Consider the following 20094-nt stretch of genomic DNA (forward strand, 5'->3'; position numbering starts at 1 on the left):
TGGAACAGTGTGCCCTAAAATTTCCCTGTAAACCTCGGATCTCTATTTGAGATCATCTCTTCGGGAAGACCACAAACTCGCACTACTTCATGGAAAAAGAGCTTTGCTGCTTGTTTTGCATTCACTGTTCCCACAATTGGAATGAAATGTGCAATCTTTGACAACCAATCCACAACCACCATCAAAGTATCATAACCCTTAGATTTTGGCAATCAAGTGTCACACTTTGAAATGGCCATGTCGGTGCTGGAATGCACTGTAACTTTCTGGCCTGCTTCTCAAATCTGCACTTACATTGCTGGCATATAGGGCAGGAACAGACATAGTCTACTACATCACCTTCCATACTAGATCAGAAAAATCCCTTTTTCAATGAAGCCAGAGTCTTTCGCTTCCCACCATGTCCCGCTGCCGAAACATCATGATGTTCCCTTAGAAACAACTGTTGCAGATTCTTAGCAGGAAGATACAATCTTTCTAGCTTATAGAATATAAGCCCATCCCGAACTGAGAAGTGAAGCTTCACATTGGTTCGATTAGCAACTTTTGCCGCTTCGTTACCAGCGTCCTGCTTTGACAACTCCGCATGGTGTAAGATTGCCTTCGCTAATGGATCACTTCCATATGAAGCCCAAACATCCTCTAACCAGTCTGAACTGACTGCTGATTTTGCCCGGAATTGAGCTTGACGACTCAATGCATCCGGAACAATATTTTCTTTACTAGGTTTATATATGATTTCAATATCATATCTAGCAAGCTTCTCTTGCCAATGAGCCTACTTTGGCGTAACCTTAGGTTGCGTAGCAAAGTAGCTCAATGTGTTACTATTTATATAAACCTTGGTGTGTCCACCCAAGTAATGTCTCCAGTGTTCTAGGGCTGATACTATAGCAAACATCTCTTTCTCATGTGTTGGCCATCTTCGTTGAGTTTTATCCAATTTTTTGGAATAAAACGCAACGGGACAACCATGTCGCCTTAGTGTAACACCAACCGCTTTGTCACAATCTTGCTGCAACACGGCACCAATAGCATAGCTTGACGCATCCCAATGCACTTCGAAGGGTTTATCAAGATCTGGGATCTTGAGAATAGGAAACATAGTCAATATCTCCTTCAACCATACAAAAGCATGCTGACAAGCTGGTGTCCAATGAAACGGAATACTACTCTTTGTCAACTCAGTCAATGGAAGAGCAATTCTTGCAAAATTGCAGACAAACTTGCGATAGTATCCGGCCAATCTGAGAAAGGAATGAACATCTGATACAGTGGTCAAAACTTCCCAGGACTTTACCGCTTCCACCTTCTTTGGGTTGACTTCAATCACACCACCACCAACTATATGTCTGAGAAAGTTTATGTGCAATTGACCAAAAGCACATTTACTTTCCTTAGCATACAGTTTGTGTTCACGCAACTTCTGAAACACCAGCTCCAAGTGTTTCAAATGATCCTTCAACGTTTCACTAAAGACTAAAACATTGTCAATATACAGGACAACAAATGCATCCAAATAATCTCTGAATATTCTATCCATCATAGTGCTGAACGTTGCTGGAGCATTGCATAACCCAAACGGCATGACAAGGAACTCATAAGATCCGTACCAAGTCTTAAAGGCTGTCTTCTCCACATCCTGATCTGCCACCCGTATCTAATGATACCCGGATGTAGCGCACATGGTTTTGATCCTTTATCCTATGGTGATTTACCATAGGATAACACTATGAAGCAGAACCTAAACCCTCTTTATGCCACATGATACATGCCACGTGTCCAAAGGACAGTGACGTGTAACCCGAGGTTTATGGCCTTGGGCCACTGAACGAAGGAACGGTGCCAAACTGCCAAGCACGGAGCTAAGGAGCATTAACACTGGAGCACGGAATGACTCCCGAGCATATAACCCAAGGAGCGAAGGAACAGGGGCCTGAAGCGACTTGGAACAGTCCTAGAGCAACCAACATCCCATTGCTAGGACCAACACGCAAAACGGAGCCAAACGGAGTCTGGCACTATTTCGGCATACTGGTGGCCTAACGCAAGGACATGGGTACTCTACCAGCTAGCTATGAGACACAAAATCCCTAGGCCCCAAAGTTGAGCCAAAAGAGTGCCACGTGGTAGTGGCCAAAGCGAAAGCCAAACGAGTGTAACACGTTTGGACTAAAAGCTCCGACTTGAAAGGTCGAGAGTGGGAGTGGAACTCCCAACAAAGTGCTCGAGGAACAAGCACAAAGTGAGCAATAAGTGAGGCTCCAAAAAAGGGACCCAAAGGACCAACACATGACACGTGGAAGTGAACGAGGTGAAGTCCAAGATGGACCCGAGTTGGAGTCCGAGGTGGAGTCCGAGATGGACCCGAGAAGGACCTGAGATGGAGTCCAAGATGAAGTTCGAGATGGACCCGAGATGGAGTCCGAGATGGACCCGAGATGGACCCGAGATGGAATCCGAGATGGAGTCTGAGAAGGACCTGAGATGGAGTCCAAGAAGGACCCGAGATGGAGTCCGAGGTCGAGACCGAGATGGGGACCGAAACCGAGACCGAGACCGAGATCGAGACCAGGACCGAGACCGAGACCAAGGTTGAGGCCGAGACCGAGCCCGAGCCCGAGTCCGAGTCCAAGTCTGAGAGGGTGAAAGCCCAAGGTGTTCGTCTCCCAAACCCTGGGGGGTTTGGTGAGCTCCAAAAGTATAGTAAGGGGGAGGACTACAGTGGAGCCAGTTTGGCCAAGAAAGGCCAGTTTGGCCCAGAAAGGCTGTATCTAGTGTTGGGTGATGAGCTACCCACTGGGAAGTCCAAGACTAAAGTGAATGCTGACCGACAAGCAGGGTAACTTGGTGAAGTGTTCAAGAGCCGGCTCTAGTTCCCCCGGGAGATCGACTGGCTGATGCTCCCAGTCCAGGTGTGGGTGGCACTACCTACTTGGATACCTGGTGTGGCTCAATGGAACCTCGCTCTAAGCCCATGGCTAGAGCACCCAAAGACAGAAGGTGGGGAGAGTACCCATGAGGCTCGCATAAGGCGATGGTGTTCCGAAATATTGTCCCAAAGGCCTAGACTGTGGAAAGGAAGAGGAGTAATCCTCTGGTGTAGTGACCAAGGATACAGTCGAGTGGCGAGGAAGTCCTAGAGGACTGTGGGACTTAGTGGTCGGGTCTGTGGGCCTCAGTCTAGTGGCAGTGTTGGCAAACACGGCCATGGGCAGAAAGGGACTTGGTAGGGACCAAAAAAGGAATATTGGGGAAGGCTAATCCCCATATCTGTGGGCATCCTAAGGATGCTAAGGAAGGGATCTGGGATGATCACTTGTGGATGGATGGCCCAGTCCTTGAGAGACAGGACTGTGATGCAGGTGGTGTCAGACCATTAGTGTGACCAAGGTGAATGGGCATGGTTTTAGCATAACCGGCTGATATGTCGGTGGTACCTTCGGGTGTCAGTCATGGGATCGGACATGTGGAGCATTTGGAGCAAGTGCAAAGGTTGAGTGGCGGGGATGCCATTCTCAGGGCTAGCAAACCCAAGTCCAAAATAAGACTTATGGAGGTTGCGAGTGAGACTCCTCCAAGTGGTCGAAGGTGTGGTTAAGTGACTAAAGTAGAATGGAAAATTTAGTCACTTACACTAGCATGGAATGGAACTTGGCCGGATGCAGAATAAAGATAGGCACACAAGCGGGAGCTAGACTATACCTCAAATTGGTTGGCCATGCCTGACCTACCCACTATCCCTACTATACATTTAGAACCCCCACAACCCCCCCCCATTGAGGAACACATGCTTTGGGATTTCACCCCAAGCCTCCCTTAGTATCAAGAGTTAATCTCTGGGACAAACTCAAAACTTATTAAATATGGAATGGCGCTAGATTGTGAATTTGGACATGAGACAAACACCATTATGTTCAAGCCGATCTCTACATTCCGTAGATATGCCAAATGAGCAAATCTGGACACTTTCCATAAATAGTATTTGGGACCAAAATGAGACTAACACAAAGGGCATGATAGCGAGGGTGTTTGGCAGACACGGTAAGCTATCATTTAGCGAATATTGAGGGACCAAGCTCAATATCACGGGGGTTCCCAACACTAGTAAGTGCAAGTCAACGAATGAGTTTCTCTAACTAGGTCAAGTATGCTTGATTAAATAGACACTTAATAATTCCTTCCTTATGCTCATCTGCTCAAGTGTACACGCAAAAACTAGTTTCTCAACTAGCTTAGGCGGAGACTGATAACAGGTCTAGCAATACCAACCTCTTGCCATCGTGGTAGTAAAGAAAGAGTGTCCGTAAGGACTAGCCGACAGGTAACTTTCGATACCTAAAGTCACATTTGCGACACCGGACCACAAATCAAGTCGCGTAAAATACTTAGTCTTTAAGAGTTGGTCAAACAAGTCATCAATGCATGGCAAAGGATAATTGTTTTTAACCGTGATCTTGTTGAGTGCCCGATAGTCAATACACATCCTTATGGTTCCATCCTTTTTCATAACAAAAAGGACCGGCACTCCATAAGGTGACTTGTTTGTGTAAGCAATCAAAGGGAACGACTCGAGAACGATCCATAGGGGTTCAAATATAGAGGGAAAGGGCCCATGAACAAGAGTGCACCCCCTTTTCCAATCGGTTAAGGGTCTTGGGATACTTGGGGTTAAGCGTCCTTGGGTTTGAATAGTACTGGGCTGGGTGACCTCTCGGGAAGTCCAAACTCAGGAGTTTACATTTGGTATCAGAGAGGTCTCGGGTCCGACTCTGTTGGTTGGCTAGGGGAATCGCACCACATGTTGATTGACATCTGGCTGGTCCAGTTTGCTCCGCTGGGCTCGACCCGAGGGGTAGGGTGTCAAGAGAGCGGGGCTCTCGGGAGAGCTGCGGCTCTCAGCTTCCGTTCACGAGGGCGTGAACTTGCAGGGAAGCGTGGTGGATTGTAAGCAATCAAAGGGAACGACTCGAGAACGATCCATAGGGGTTCAAATATAGAGGGAAAGGGCCCATGAACAAGAGTGCACCCCCTTTTCCAATCGGTTAAGGGTCTTGGGATACTTGGGGTTAAGCGTCCTTGGGTTTGAATAGTACTGGGCTGGGTGACCTCTCGGGAAGTCCAAACTCAGGAGTTTACAGCTTGGTCGGATATGACCTTTGTCAAGAAGCTCTATGAGTTGCTTCTTGAGTTCAGCCATCTCCTTGATGTTCAATCGATACGGAGCTTTCATAGGTGGTTTAGAACCCGGAATAACCTCAATCAGATGATCAACCTCACAGCTAGGAGGTAGCCCTAGTGGTAAATCCTTTGGGAAGATATCCTGATTCTTCGCCAACAACTCCAATATCTTCTTTGGTATAGAATCAACCCCGTCACCGATTCGAACTGAATCACCAACACCCTTAGCCTCCATCACTTGAACCCAAAAGGTCCAACATCCCCTCTTAGCTACTTTTTGAGTAGTCAGGAACTTTGCATCCCAATCCTTTGAGGAACGCTTTTGCAACTGGAAGGACACATCGGGACGTCCTTCGGACTTCAACATGATACGACTTTGTCCAGCACCATAAATCCTTTTTAAATATTTATTGAAGAAGTCCATACCAAACACCATCTAAAAATTTGGTATCTTCAACACTACCAAGTCCACTCTTTCTTTCCACTTGGATATTTTTATTGGAACATCACTCACAAATTTTCTGGCTACTTGCCCACCTTCCGCAAATCGGAAGTGTATAGGTGATATTTGCTCAGGATTCAATCCTAACAACTTAACTAAGTGTTTGGATATCACGCTGTGCATAGCTCCCGTGTCAATCATCATTCGGATTCGGTGTCCACAGACAAAGCCTACCAAATACATCAACGGATCAGTGTTTGCATTGACTGCGAGAAAAGCTTGAGGAAAGCAACGAAAGTAACTCACCTCCTCTTTCTCATAGTCTACATTGACCAACTCGTCAACCCCTTCAGCTTCACCACCACCGTCTTCCCTCATAACATTAACACGAGACCTTGTCTTATACTTGTTGGGACATTCCGAGGACTTATGTCCTAACTCTCCACAATGGAAGCAATGACCCACACTACCTGTTCCACTAGGAGCAGGTTTTGTAGGTTGCTGCTACTCGTACCCACCAAGAGGAAAAACAGAGGGCCTAGGACCAGAAGAAGCTGCTGGTGGTTTCCAACCACCACCACCACCTTTGTTAATCGTTGCTTGTGAGCCCCCAGAGCGGAACTTGCCTTCCATCCTCTATTTCCAATCACCTTGTTTATTCCCAGAATTCTTATTCTTGTCTAAGGTACCAACATATGGTTGCTGATATTGTTCCATGAGTGAATGGCTAAAGGCAACTTGTTGTGCTGCTGTAAGCAACCAAAGGGAACGACTTGAGAGACGATCCATGGGGTTCAAATATAGAGGGAAAGGGCCCATGAATAAGAGTGCATCCCCTTTTCCAATCGGTTAAGGGTCTTGGGATATTTGGGGTTAAGCGTCCTTGGGTTTGAATAGTACTGGGCTGGGTGACCTCCCGGGAAGTCCAAACTCAGGAGCTTACATCTGGTATCAGAGCGGTCTCAGGTCCGACTCTGTTGGTTGGCTAGGGGAATCACACCATATGTTGATTGACATCTGGCTGGTCCAGTTTGCTCCCGCTGGGCTCGACCCGAGGGGTAGGGTGTCAAGAGAGCGGGGCTCTCGGGAGAGCTGCGGCTCTCAACTTCCGTTTACGAGGGCGTGAACTTGCAGGGAAGCGTGGTGGATTGTAAGCAACCAAAGGGAACGACTTGAGAGACGATCCATGGGGTTCAAATATAGAGGGAAAGGGCCCATGAATAAGAGTGCACCCCCTTTTCCAATCGGTTAAGGGTCTTGGGATATTTGGGGTTAAGCGTCATTGGGTTTGAATAGTACTGGGCTGGGTGACCTCCCGGGAAGTCCAAACTCAGGAGCTTACAGCTGCCTCCTTACACTCCAGGTATGTCTTCGGCTTAAACTTCAAAATCTCATTACGAGAAAGTGAATTTAAACCCTTCAGGAAATAATTCCGAGCATTTTCGTCACTCATATTTGCAATCATAATGCACTTCTAAGCAAATGCATTAATGTAATGCATGAGGTCCCCTCGCTGCTTTAATTGTCGCAGCTCCGCACAAAGTCTCGAACCAAAATCATCCGGCAAGTATTTCTTACGGATACGAGACTGCATCTTGGTCCAACTTCTAGTCTGCCCTTTTTCAACACACACCTGGTGCCACCAAGTTTTGGCATGATCAATGAGAAAGGATTGTGTGCACACAACTTTCGTATGATCATCTACATCTGCCGCTATGAAATAATTTTCCATATTGTAGACCCAATCTTCCCAAGCGCAAGTTCATACAATATGGTACAAAAAGGTAACCAAAATCCATACCCAAAGAATGAATGCGAAGTTTTAGCACCTAAATATGTACCCACTTGGATCATTATTTTCATCTTTACATATGCAACGAGAATAATTACCCAATTTTATTGGATAGTACTCATTAAGACTCATCCTCTGATATCAAATGTAGCATATGTGATTTTCACTTTTTATTCTATAATGATTTACCATAGAATAACCATAAAGCAAAACCTAAACCCTTCATATGCCACATATCACATGCTATGTGTCACATGCCACATGTCCAAGGACAGCAGAGTGAAATATGAGTTTCTGGGCCTTAAACCACTAAATGAAAGAATATAGCCAAACTCCTAAGCATGGAGCTAAGGAGCAAAGGAACTGGAGCATAGAATGACTCTTGAACGTACAACTTAATAAGTGAAGAGATAGAAGTACAGAGTGACTTAGAACACTCTTAAAGCATTCAACATCTTAATTCTAGGACTAGCACACAAAATCTTGAGATCTTGAGATGAATGTATGAATTCATATCACCTATATCCATAAATGCATTTATATACTCTTAAATAGCTTTTATCTAACCTAGCTTATTTAGCTCATTCTTTAGTAGTATTTAGGGGAATATAAATTGCTATAGTTCTTCAAGTGGGCATTGGTCCTTTGTTGGATTTTATTGTTCTCCATTAAGAATTAACATAATCTGTTAAATATGATTTTGCACATATAACTTTTTCCAAGTTTGGCAACTGTAACACTGAGAAATAATACTCTATATCATCCACCACCATATAGTTATAAACTCCTTTAAGGATTTGTGGAGGTTTTGGTTTGTATATAGGAATTACTTATAGAATAAATTCCACCTTAATTTGTTCAACTTTTTATGATTCTACTTCAATATTAGCCAAAGGTTCCTCATCCTATGTACTAAAAACCTTTGTAAACTATTGTCTTTTCTAATCACACTTTAACTTGCATATAAGACTCTTTAGTAGAGTATTGGTATATATTACTTATTCTTCTAAAGTGTCCAATCAAGCCTTGGATAACAAAACTTCACCCAAAATCACGTTTAGATGTCTCCTTACTAGAATTCTCCTTTTATATGGATTCTTCATCCACTGCTTTTTATTTTACTTAAGGCTCTAGTTTTATAAATTTACTTTTGCTCGCTTATGCCTTGCCTTAGCCATCTCTCAATGATTTATCTCTATCTTTTGCTAGAACTAGGAAAAAAACTTTAAACTATGATTTTCTTCTTGTAATTTATTAATTTACTTTGTCTATCCAACCACTTTTGCTTTGTTTATAATTAAATTCTCTTGCCAAGGTCCATTTTTATTATACCAACTCCTACTTAATCTTATTTGGCTTCAACTACTCATTGCATAAACTTAGCCATCTCTCCAAAAATTCCTATAGAGGATCCCCAATCCAGAATAATTGGATTTATAGTTTTGCTACATATTTTGTAGCACACTAAGCCTTTGATGCATTTCATAGTTCAAGACTTTAAAAAGAAACATTATGGCTTAATGGCTCAATATAAATATTTTAACTCTCTACCTACCGATGAGCCTTATAATACCCAAGTAGGGCACCACTCCACTTGAATGAAGAGCACTTTAAACAGTTTTCCTTTTTTGAGTGGGAACTACTTTTAAACATTTCTTTGAAAGGCTTTGTTAACACCCTTCAAATTCATGTTCATTCTCACCCAAGGCTACTCCCTAACCCCAATATAGTTTAAAAGCACCTTTTGAGTTTTTTCAAAACTAAATCCTTAACCTTACTATCTTTATTACACTTTTGAAACCCCTTACTCTCATTCGATTGCACAAGAAAGTTTATAAGAAAAAGAAAGAAAGCAAGAAACTCAAAGATGAGTATAAAATAATTTCTTCTAGCCTTTCTTGTTGATTCTATCAACTGAATTTTGCACCATTTCAGCTTATTCAATTTGGTGCTGAGATCTTTGAAACATCTGATTTGCATAGTTGAATTGGCTGCAATTAAGACACCCTTGGATCATCACATTCAATCATGGTCAAGAAGATGAGATTCCACTGTGGCATTTTTTTTAAAGAACATCCAATAGAAGAACAGCAGTCCTTGGGTAAGTGTTGCAAGCATGATATTGAGTAAATGTTGACTGTTGGAATGCTAACTGCTACCTTGCACATCCTGAGCCACACAAACATTTGGATGACAAGAATCGCAAGAGATGTGCTCCAGCTCGAGCTGCTCCTATTGATCTGGGTGCCTCAGCAAGGGGAGTTTATGCTCCTCAATCATTCATGGAATGGAACTGTAGTAAAGCTTTAAAATATTCTTCCTGGATTCAGCTTCATTGGTGTGCCAGTATGGAGCATGTCAAACTTGTAATGCTGGTAGTGTTTAAGTACAACACATAACAAATATGGATTCAGCTTCATTGGTGCGCCTGTATGGAGCATGTCAAACTTGTAATGCTGGTAGTTTCCAAGTACAACACGTAACAAGTTTCAGTTAGTGAAGACTGACTACCAAGTCAAGGTGGTCTTGCCAAAAAGCTGGGCAAATTGCAGCAGTTAAATTATAATATGGTGAGACGCTGCATTACGTTTCTCACCAGAACTCACCAGTTGGACAATTCAAGCAACCAAATTCTCACAGCCATGCAGTGCATATCAAATATCGCAATCAACACTCTGTGCCAGCAGCCGCAGTAATACAGAGGATGCAAGCGTTATCTGGAATCATCGGGCGTAGGTGGCTCCAAGTCCATGCATACAACACTTTTTTCAAGTTCTAGCTAGTCAATTAAACTTTGACTTCTGTTTTACTTGACTCCCAGTGAAGATCATCGCTTTAATGGCTGTGCAGCGATGGTCTCCGCTCACAAAACAGAAAGTATACTCACTGCTTCAAATCAAAAGAAGTTTATCAATCAAGTTCAAAGCTCATTGTGGAGCTTGAGGTTGTCATTCAGCATTTGGGGGGTTACAGTGAATAAAAAGCAAACACTAACAACGCTGCAAACACTTGCACAGCAAATTATTGTCAATTCTTTTATTTGAAACATGTCCGAAGCCTAGCTTCAGTTCTCCACAGCGTTGGGATTTCCAGAGTCCCTGCAATTCGCACAATAATTCAGTGTGGCCTCGCAATTGCCCCCGTCGAATGCATGGCTTCCGCAGAGTCGGCAAGGCTGGTTGTCATACACATGGAGAAACTGCTGCTTGAGAACTGCCCCACTCACGGATGGATAGTTGCCATCGCACCTGAAAATTGCGGTGCAATGGCCAGAAACACGAGAAGTGAAGCCATTGTAGATTGTTCCATCGGTGTAGCGAGAGATTGCTCGCCGGCAATCGGCCTGGTTGACGCGAGATCCACAGAGTCCAGAGCCATTGCAGTTGTCGTTCTTGGCGCAGCTGGAGGAGCCAAGAAAGATCACAAGAAGAATAGCAAGAAGAGAAAAGAGCTTGAGAGAAGACTCCATTCGAATATGTTAGAAAGAATGCTGTAATGACGAGCTGAAGTATGAAGAATGATTTTGCCAATGGAATGGTTTGGTTTATATAGGGGTATTTTGAAGACCGCGTCATACAGTGTTTACATGATCTCTTGATTTTTAAAATATTTTCTAATGCAAGAACTTATTTACAATTAGAACATGCTATTTGACTAGACTCGCTAGGCTAGAGATCGTCACAGCTAGCTCATGCGATTGTCCACCACGTCGTTCCTGTGCTCCTGTATCAGGTACTTCGATTTTCTTACTTCCACACTGTTCACTGTCCGTGAATTTTCAAAGTATACAATAAGCTGTCTATAGGCTCTTGAATTCCACCGATTTAAGGCTGAGCCATCCTTTGCAGTTAACAAGTTACGGGATTCATCTACAGATGATAGTTTTGTTGTTTTCCTCGGCTGGCTCTTCCCCGGGTGCCAAAACGTGACCGCAGTATGGAGTGCTCGAAGAAAAACCCAAAAGTAATTTAAGTACTTCACATCTCTTGGAACTTACAATCCCTCTAAAATCTTGTTAAATCAGGACAAGGCAAGCTTCATCGATCACTCGCATAAACAGTTCGATAAGAAAAAGAAAGAAACTAAGAAACTAAAATAAGATTGTTTCTTCTAGCCTTTCTCGTTGTAATCTGTCAGCTGAATTCGTGCCATGCGCCACCAGGTGGAGTTTTGGTAACAAGGAGACTGAGACGAGCTATACGTGCTTCATTTCAGGCTGGAAGAAGGCTCGAACTTGTCCTGGGTGAATACGTCAATTTTCTAGTGTTTAGTAGAGCGTTTAGGGAGGATGCGGGTGTTTTCACCGTACGTCCAATGCGGTAAGATACTGGAAGAGTTGGTGGATAGACAACATTAGTATGGTCATGTTAATATTGTTCTTGAATATATTCAAATTGATCAAATCCAAGATCCTGATGAATGAATAATCCAACTTCTCATGGCTTAAATCGTTTGATGATGACAAGTATCATAGTATCATCAAAAGCTTCATGGGTTTGACAGTGATATAAAAGATTGATAGGTCTATACAACATCACTAATCACTGTTCATACTTGCTCAGTGGAAACAGCTTAACCTTAGCTGATCATTCTTATAGGTTGACAGTGCAAAAGATCTCATACTACAGAATCCGAGGGGAATAATTAAATGGAACTCGGGAAATGTAATGTTCATAATGGAGTTTAGTTATTTTAATAATGAGTTACAGCAGAAACCATTGTATTTTTTTAAAACATGACGAAAGTCTCAGTAGCTTCAGTTCTCCCCAGCGTTCGGACTTCCAGAGTCCCTACAGCTGGAGCAATAGTTCAGTGTGGCCTCGCAATTGCCCCCATCGAATGCGTGGCTTCCATAGAGGCGAACTTTAGTTTTCCTTTTCTTGTTTACTATTTATAAGTTCTCTCACATTATATATTCTACAGATCTTTTTAGATATTTTCCTCCATGTTGGTGAGACATTGATACAAGTTATTTCAAATACTCTCCTCTTACTAAAGACTTACTGCTGTCACATTTGAAAGAGATCAATACTGTGTTAGTAAACTGGGCTTAACATCCAGCTTTTGGAATATTAAAAGATTAAAAGAGACCACAAAAACAAAATGGCCATGGAGAACCTTACACTCCACTGATCCAAAAAACAGCAAAAGAATGGATTGAGCGAGCAAAAGTTAGTAAATTGAAACATAGAGAGAACGAGAGAGACGGAAAAAACACAAAGAAAACGTAACTGTGGAGCCGTGGAGATGCTTGCCATCTCCAACCATCGTGTTAAAACGAGAACGCCAAAAGGGAGCCTCTCTCAATCCCAGGCGCTCGAACCACCACCATAGCCACCGCCACCGTAGCCACCACCATAGCCGCTGCCACCAAAGCCATCACCACCACCTCTCGGCCCCCTTTTCCTGTAGTCTCTTCCTCCAAACCTCGACCCCGATCGGCTGCCTCCTCTACTTCCAAATCCCGACCTCGCAATGCCTTCCAGCCAGCTCGGGACTTCCTGGCTCGATTCTTGCATCAGCTCCGCCAGTGGCTTTGCGAGGCCCGAATCCTTGTCCGTGAAGAAGGCGGTGGCGAGGCCGGAGTTTCCTGCTCGCCCCGTGCGGCCAATCCTGTGGACGTAGTCGTCGATATCGCTCGGGAGATCGTAGTTGATAACGTGAGCGACGTGGGGGATGTCGAGGCCGCGAGCGGCAACGTCGGTGGCGACGAGGATCGGCGTCATACCGGTTCTAAAGCATCTGAGAGCTTGCTCCCTCTCCTGGTAATGAAACAAGCCTTGTAAGATGGATCGGAAAACGAGGAGATGGTATTTACCGGTTGTGTCCGATCCCCGTGAATGGTTGTCGCAGGGAACCCGGATCTAATCAGCCAGTCCTCCAGTGCATCCGCTCCTCGTTTCGTCTCCACGAAAACTAGCATCAGTGGTGGCTGCAGTAAAGAAAAACTCACGGGTAAGAAAATGCAAGGAGAAACAAAAGCTTGTGTACCTGTCCGTTCGCTCCAATCGCCTTTTGACCATGGATAATGTCCATGAGCAAGCTACGCTTCTCTGCCTCTTGAACGCGCTCCACGCGTTGTACTATAAGATCCGTGCTCGAGCCTACTCTGCCGACTGCTAGGAAGATATAATTGTGTAGAAAGTCCGCTGCAAGGCTCTGCAGAAGAGGAGAACGATATGCGGTTTTTAATCAGCTGAAAAACATTCCAGACTTACCTGAATCGTGCGAGGAAATGTCGCACTAAAGAGCATCGTCTGCCTTTGTCCTGGCGGAGGCATGTCTGAGGTCTCCACAATCTTGCGAATTTGAGGCTCGAAACCCATGTCCAGCATGCGGTCCGCTTCGTCCAGTGCCAGATACTTGATCATTGACAACGCCACCCTTCCCCTTTCCATGAGATCATGCAAGCGACCAGGCGTGGCCACCAAAATATCCACGCCTCGTTCCAACTCACGCATCTAAAGCAAGAAAAAAGGAGGTTCAGTCGTACGAGAGACAAGAAAAAAAGCACCGCCAGACCTGTAGAGAAATCTGTGCGCCACCATACGCGACCACAACTTTAAGACCAGTCCTATAGGCAAACTTCTTCGCTTCGTCGTGAATCTGGAAAGAAACATTTACAAAACAAAGAAAAAAACAAAGAACAAAGAAGAACTCACCTGAGCTGAGAGCTCGCGAGTGGGCGACAAGATGAGCGCCAGCGGACAAGCCCAGCGTCCCCTGGGACGTTGTCTTGGCGGATCCCTGAGAATCCCGGCGATGATCGGGAAGCAGAACGCCAGCGTCTTCCCAGAGCCAGTCTGAGCACAAGCCATCAAGTCCCTCCCGGCAAGAGCGATGGGGATGGCGTGTCTCTGGACCGGAGTGGGCTTGACGAACTTACACCGCTTGATGTTCTCGTCCAGCGCAGTTCCAAAGTCGATCTCTGCGAAAGTGCCGACAGGAGCTGGGATGTCACTGCCGCTCGCCTCCACTGGTATGTCCTCGTACGCATCGAAGTTGATAGCAGTGCTCTCTTGCTCGAAGAGTGCCTCGGACGAATTCTCCTCGCTGCTCGCAAAAGGGTCGGCCTCCCTGCTGTCCCTCCGCCCATCGCTCCACGGCTGGGAGCTCCTCCCGTTGCTACTGCTCCATCCATTCCCCGAGCTCGCGCTTCCAAATCTTGGAGGAGGATTGGAGGAGGCGAGAGGCTTGGACCAAGCGCCGGCGCCTGGGCGCTGCTGCTGTGACGCTTGCGGCACTGGCGCTGGCGATGGCGCTGGCGCATTCGCCGGCCTGTTCCTCAAATGCGGTGGAACGTACGTACTTCTCGCCGGTGGAGGCGGCTGTGAATCCGCCACTCGCTCCGCCTCCACGGAATCCGCCCATGCCGTTGTCATCTCCTCCCTTGTTCTTCTTCTTCTCTCCTTTCTCTCGGCCGCTCTAAAGAAACCCTAAACCCTGTGTTGTGCTCGCATTCCCATTCCAATGCAAATCCACCGCCCTGCGAGTGATTCTCCTCCCTTCTCTCGATCAAGACCGGAATTCGCGATCTTTCTTGCGGGATTCCCACGTCTCTCGTCCCAGCGCCCCAGAATCAACCAGCGCCCGCCGCGCGTCTTACCTGGCGAGTGTCTCTGCCCTAGAATCGAGCTCGTTGGAGCTCCGCCTCCACCATAGCCTCCCTCCTCTTCCCTTCTCTAGAACAAGGAATGAATGAGAGAGAGCTCTCGCCACAGCCGTTGGATCGCGGATCCGACGTACGCTAACTGGCCGCGTCGCAAAACCGGCGAGCCGAGATCACTATTAGGGCTTGCGTCTCTCTCTTTCACTTCGCCGTGTCGCGAGGGTTTGCATCGTAGCGAGGTAAGTGAATTCCGGGGCGGCGCCGGCTAGATCACGCGCACTGCTCGCGAGATCTCTCGCGAGAGCATCGATTCGCGATCGTCGGGAGGCAGCAAGATTTAGGGATGAGCGAGCTCTCAGGTAGATTTGCTTGAGCTCGGGAACAAAAGAGTGAAAGAACAGCAAAGAAAAAGGATAATGCCGTCGGTCTGGGCGGATTCGGTCGAGGCGGAGGCCGCGGCAAATCCTCCTCCGCCTCCTCCGATCGTAGCAAATTCCGGTGGATCGTCCGGAGCTCCAGGGCGGCCCAATCGATCCACCTATGTTCCTCCACACTTGAGGAACCGGGGAGGACAAGGTGGTGGCGGCGGTGGTGGTGGTGGTGCCACCACCGTGACTCCAGAGCCAGCGCCACCGATGAAACAGCAGCAGCAGCAGCATCAGCATCAGCATCACAACGCTGCTATGCCGCAGTCACCACACTTTCATGGAGCTTCTCCGCGATTTGGATCAAACGCTCAGCACCAGCAGTACCAGCATCACCCCCACCAATACCAGCAGTATGCCGGACCACCCCACCACGGCTATGGCTACCACCAGCAGCAGTACCACAGCAATCCTGGAACTCCTCGGTCGGGTGGTAACTGGGCTCCTCCATCGCCATCCTTTGCGAAAGGATGGGAGAATCCCGGGTACGCCAATGGACGGAGCTGGGGTGGTGGTGGAGGTGGTCGAAGGGATAGAGAAGTGAATCCTTTTGCCGAGGAAGAGGCTAGCGAGGTCATCTTCAACAACGAGAACACTGGCATCAACTTCGACGCTTACGACGACATCCCGGTGGAGGCCAGCGGCGAGAACATACCTCCTGCGATCACCAGCTTTGCGGACGTGGACCTGGGGCCGGTGCTCAACGAGAACATCAGGAGGTGTAAGTTCGTCAAGCCGACGCCGGTGCAAAAGCATGCCATTCCAATATCTTTGCATGGGAGGGATTTGATGGCTTGCGCACAGACAGGATCGGGAAAGACCGCGGCTTTTTGCTTCCCGATCATTGCCGGGATTCTCTGGAACTTCCCGCCGGGATCTCGACATGCTCGTGGAAGCAGGAAGGCGTTTCCGCTGGCTTTGATACTGTCACCCACGCGTGAGCTATCTAGTCAGGTGAGCATTTTCTTTGTTTCTGGTGTTCCGGTCCTTGAAAGCTTGGGTTTTTCAGATTCACGATGAAGCGAAGAAGTTTGCGTACCAAACAGGAGTGAAAGTGGTTGTCATTTACGGGGGTACTTCGGTCCAGTCACAGGTAAGTTGCAGAGAGATTTTTTTTTGCGATTCTTACCAGTATTTTTCAGTTGAAAGAGCTAGAAAGGGGGGTGGATATCCTGGTGGCAACTCCAGGTCGCCTGGACGACCTTATGCAACGGGGCAGGATTTCTCTGTCCTTGGTCCGGTATCTGGCATTGGACGAGGCAGACCGGATGCTTGATATGGGTTTTGAGCCACAAATCCGGAAGATTGTGGAAAACACCGACATGCCACCGCCCGGCCAACGTCAAACGATGCTTTTCAGTGCTACATTCCCACGCGAGATCCAGGTGCGCTTTCTCTTGGCAGTCCTTTAGTGACGAGTGCTTGTTTTTGACTCTCCTTCTTTTATCGCATTTTGCAGAGACTCGCGGCTGACTTTCTCTACAATTACATTTTTCTTGCTGTGGGAAGGGTAGGCTCCAGCACTGACCTGATCGTCCAGAGGGTCGAGTACGTCCACGACGTGGATAAGCGGAGCATGTTAATGGACATGATACACGCTCAGAAACCAAACGGATTGAATGGACAGGTAAATTCTAAACAAGAATGTTTCCAGTGATTGATATCACGGGTTTTCTTTTGACAGCTTCCGTTGATACTAGTGTTTGTCGAAACAAAGCGAGGTGCTGATTCTTTGGAGGACTGGTTGATCCAGATGGGAATCTCCGCCACCACCATTCATGGAGATCGGACTCAAGTGGTAAGTGACTGGTTTTCTTTGTAGCTAGAGTGACCTTTTGGGAACCACAGGAGCGTGAGCACGCGTTGCGGTCGTTTCGAACCGGGGTGACTCCGATTCTAGTCGCCACCGACGTTGCGGCTCGCGGCCTCGACATCCCTCACGTCGCCCACGTCATAAACTACGATCTCCCGAGCGACATCGACGACTACGTCCACCGCATTGGCCGGACAGGAAGAGCAGGCAAGAGTGGCTTTGCGACCGCGTTCTTCACCGACAAGGATACGTCGCTGGCGAGGCCGCTGGTGGATCTAATGCAAGAGGCCAACCAGCAAGTCCCCGAGTGGCTGGCAAGTTGCGCTGCACACTCGAACTTTGGCAGGAGTCATCGGTCGGGGTCGAGGTTTGGCGGCAGGGACTATCGAAAGAAAGGTGGAAGAGGTGGTGGTGGTCATGGTTACGGGCATGGTCACGGCCACGGGTATGGGGGTCACGGTGGACACGGTCATGGTTACGGTGGTGGACATCACGGGGCTTCTAGTGCCTGGGACGAGAGCTGAGAGACAGGAGAAGAAGGATTAGATTTTTGGTGCGCGCGGGACGGTAGCGTCAGTGGAGTGGAAGGTAGTGAAGCAGAACTAATATACGTTTTGATCTCGGCAGCCAAAAGGTTTGATTGATAGGAGAAGAGGACGGCAAAATAATCTGGCAAAGTTGTGTGTAGACTGGAAATGAAAGAGCTCTTTTTTCTTCGACGTCCTCTATTTTTTTTTTCTCGCGATGAAGTTGATTTGTACAAGATTAATCTGATGAAAGCCGGCCTTCACAGTGCCTGTTGTTGGATCGAGATGAGCCTTTCAGGAACTTGGAAGGAAAAGTTTCGTTTACCTTTTGTTAAACTTGTCAATAGCGTCCGAGGCCACTAGCAATGTGTCACTGGCTTTCTCGAGTACCACGTAGAGCTCGTGTCCAGCACGGGCTCTAGCGGAAACCCATGCATTGTTTTTCGTTCGCAAGCAGAGCTCCTTGTCTGTGTGATCTGATCGATTCTTCTCCTTGTCGAGTTCTCCTCTCACCTTGTTCAAGACTGCCAGAGATTCCTGCGAGAAACATCTCTGTCACGAAAAGGATGAGAAAAAAAAAAAAAAACCCACCTTGGCCAACGTAGCAACCTTGTTCGGAGGTGACGCTTTTATAGTTCTTCTACTCAAGTCGTGGTGCATGTAGCGGTATCCAGGAACATGCATTGCATTACTCCCACCCCACTGCTTCGTGAGCTTCTCTTCGAGCACTTGGATTTTATCGGCCTTGGAACACAGCAAGAGGTCAGTGATCAGCCACTAACTTGTAAAAGAAAAACAACATAGAAACTTACCTGGTCGATGATTTGTTTCCTCAGAAGTGCCACCGATTCGGCACTCGGGATAAACATCAGCAAAGTTAGCGCCCTGTGCTGATAAACACAGAGATATGTCATCTTCTCTCCCTCTTGAAGCCAGACACTAGGAATAACTGCGCCACCGCCGGGACCATCAGCACCCCAAGCAAAACTAGAGAGAAAGCCGTCCACGTCTTGCCACCAAGCGTCATGGTGGAGCGGCTGCGAGACGGTTTGCTCGTGTAACGAGGACACCGAACGCTTGGGCTCTGTCACAAACGTGGACACGACGCTGTTTAGCACCGAGTGCCGAGTATACGACCTCTTGGACCCTTGAGCGAAAGATTGCGAGACGACTGATGGTATCATGCGCAAGACAGCATACGTGTACATTGCCATTGTGTCAGCCTGAGAAAAAAAAAGAGCACACTCTAGAATCAAATCGGCGAAGAAACTAAAACTTACCGGTAAAAGCGTGCTGGATATGAGATAGTTGTGAAAAAGAACCATCGACTGCTGAGGTACTCCACTCCACGACTCCAAGAGACCCAGCAAGGACTTCAACCAAGATAAGGTAACTGATCAGGAACAGAGATGTCAAGAAAAAACCAAAAGCCTACAGAAATCAAATGACTAAAAAGTTTTTTTTTTACCTGGCACTCGAGAAGAATGTCGGGCTCCACCGAGAGAATCCTCACAGTCGCATGCTCAGCGAGCGAATCCGAGATTGTAGGAAGCCACAAAGTCTTCCCCGCCATCATATCTGCATAATAACTCTCAATAAAAAAGAGAGAAAAAGGACCAGCACTTACCTCCAATATAGTCGGGAACGAACACATACAAGCAATTGCGAACAACGTCGGCGACTGGATTATTCTCAAGGCGAGATGAGATCTTCCCATAGAACAGCCTGAAAATACCATACAACTCCCTGAGTAAGCTTCTATAAGCACCATCTCTGGTTACTTGGTCGCCATCTTTCTCGACCACCTTGAAGCACAAAAACAAAGCAAATAACATAGAAAGGAAGCCTTCGTTTTGTCCTTACCAAAATCATCCAGATATCTGGCTCGCATTCGTAGAAAATGTGGCCGTGCCTCTCGGCCTCCATGAACTCGCAAGGACTATCGGGGGAAAATATCCTGGTAGAGGAAGGAGGCCGAATTCTAAGCAGGGCGAGGCGAGGGAAGAGTGATCGTACCTGGAGAATGTGATGAGGCCCTCGCTGAGGCCGACGAGGGAGAGCTGGGAGGGGAGCGGGCAATCGAGCGGGTAGAAGAAGAGGACCTTGTCGAGCTCATGCCCCTCCTGCTGGCCTCGCCGAGAATCGAAAACGCAGAGCTGCATAGCGCCTCTAAAGCCCTAAAAAAGCCCTATGGCATATTCTTGGTGTTTGTCAACCTCTTCCTTCCGTTTAAAGCATAAAGGAAGAACAATGTGTCTTACAGAAAGGGGCATTAATCAGTTTTCCATTAAGGATTTTAAATGTA

The 20094-nt window shown here is 46.8% G+C and overlaps 4 protein-coding genes across 4 annotated transcripts; 1 reads left to right on the plus strand and 3 right to left on the minus strand.

Annotated features, from left to right (window-relative positions):
* Positions 1-10479: 10479 nt before the first annotated feature.
* LOC9649015 (meiotically up-regulated gene 117 protein) lies at positions 10480-10884 on the minus strand. Its single transcript, XM_002976576.1, has one exon. It carries the CDS (start codon positions 10882-10884, stop codon positions 10480-10482), a length of 405 nt encoding a protein of 134 aa, XP_002976622.1.
* A 1567-nt stretch (positions 10885-12451) lies between these two features.
* Positions 12452-15102, minus strand: LOC9649360 (DEAD-box ATP-dependent RNA helicase 37). Its single transcript, XM_002976577.2, has 6 exons — positions 14078-15102; positions 13938-14021; positions 13634-13876; positions 13407-13574; positions 13234-13347; positions 12452-13177 (listed from the first exon to the last, which is right to left on the minus strand). The coding sequence occupies exons 1-6, from the start codon at positions 14795-14797 to the stop codon at positions 12719-12721; spliced, it is 1788 nt and encodes a 595-aa protein (XP_002976623.1). The 5' UTR covers positions 14798-15102; the 3' UTR covers positions 12452-12718.
* A 119-nt stretch (positions 15103-15221) lies between these two features.
* LOC9649361 (DEAD-box ATP-dependent RNA helicase 37) lies at positions 15222-17990 on the plus strand. The gene is made up of 6 exons (XM_024681485.1): positions 15222-16403; positions 16459-16542; positions 16592-16834; positions 16909-17076; positions 17134-17247; positions 17298-17990. The coding sequence occupies exons 1-6, from the start codon at positions 15441-15443 to the stop codon at positions 17784-17786; spliced, it is 2061 nt and encodes a 686-aa protein (XP_024537253.1). The 5' UTR covers positions 15222-15440; the 3' UTR covers positions 17787-17990.
* On the minus strand, positions 17085-19982 carry LOC9649016 (vacuolar fusion protein CCZ1 homolog). Its single transcript, XM_002976578.2, has 9 exons — positions 19806-19982; positions 19653-19746; positions 19417-19594; positions 19258-19367; positions 19070-19162; positions 18602-19012; positions 18381-18533; positions 18115-18326; positions 17085-18058 (listed from the first exon to the last, which is right to left on the minus strand). The coding sequence occupies exons 1-9, from the start codon at positions 19949-19951 to the stop codon at positions 18028-18030; spliced, it is 1428 nt and encodes a 475-aa protein (XP_002976624.1). The 5' UTR covers positions 19952-19982; the 3' UTR covers positions 17085-18027.
* Between the last annotated feature and the right edge of the window lie 112 nt (positions 19983-20094).

This window comes from Selaginella moellendorffii, unplaced genomic scaffold (assembly GCF_000143415.4).
Source record: "Selaginella moellendorffii unplaced genomic scaffold, v1.0 SELMOscaffold_31, whole genome shotgun sequence".
In the NCBI taxonomy this organism is placed as follows: Eukaryota; Viridiplantae; Streptophyta; class Lycopodiopsida; order Selaginellales; family Selaginellaceae; genus Selaginella; species Selaginella moellendorffii.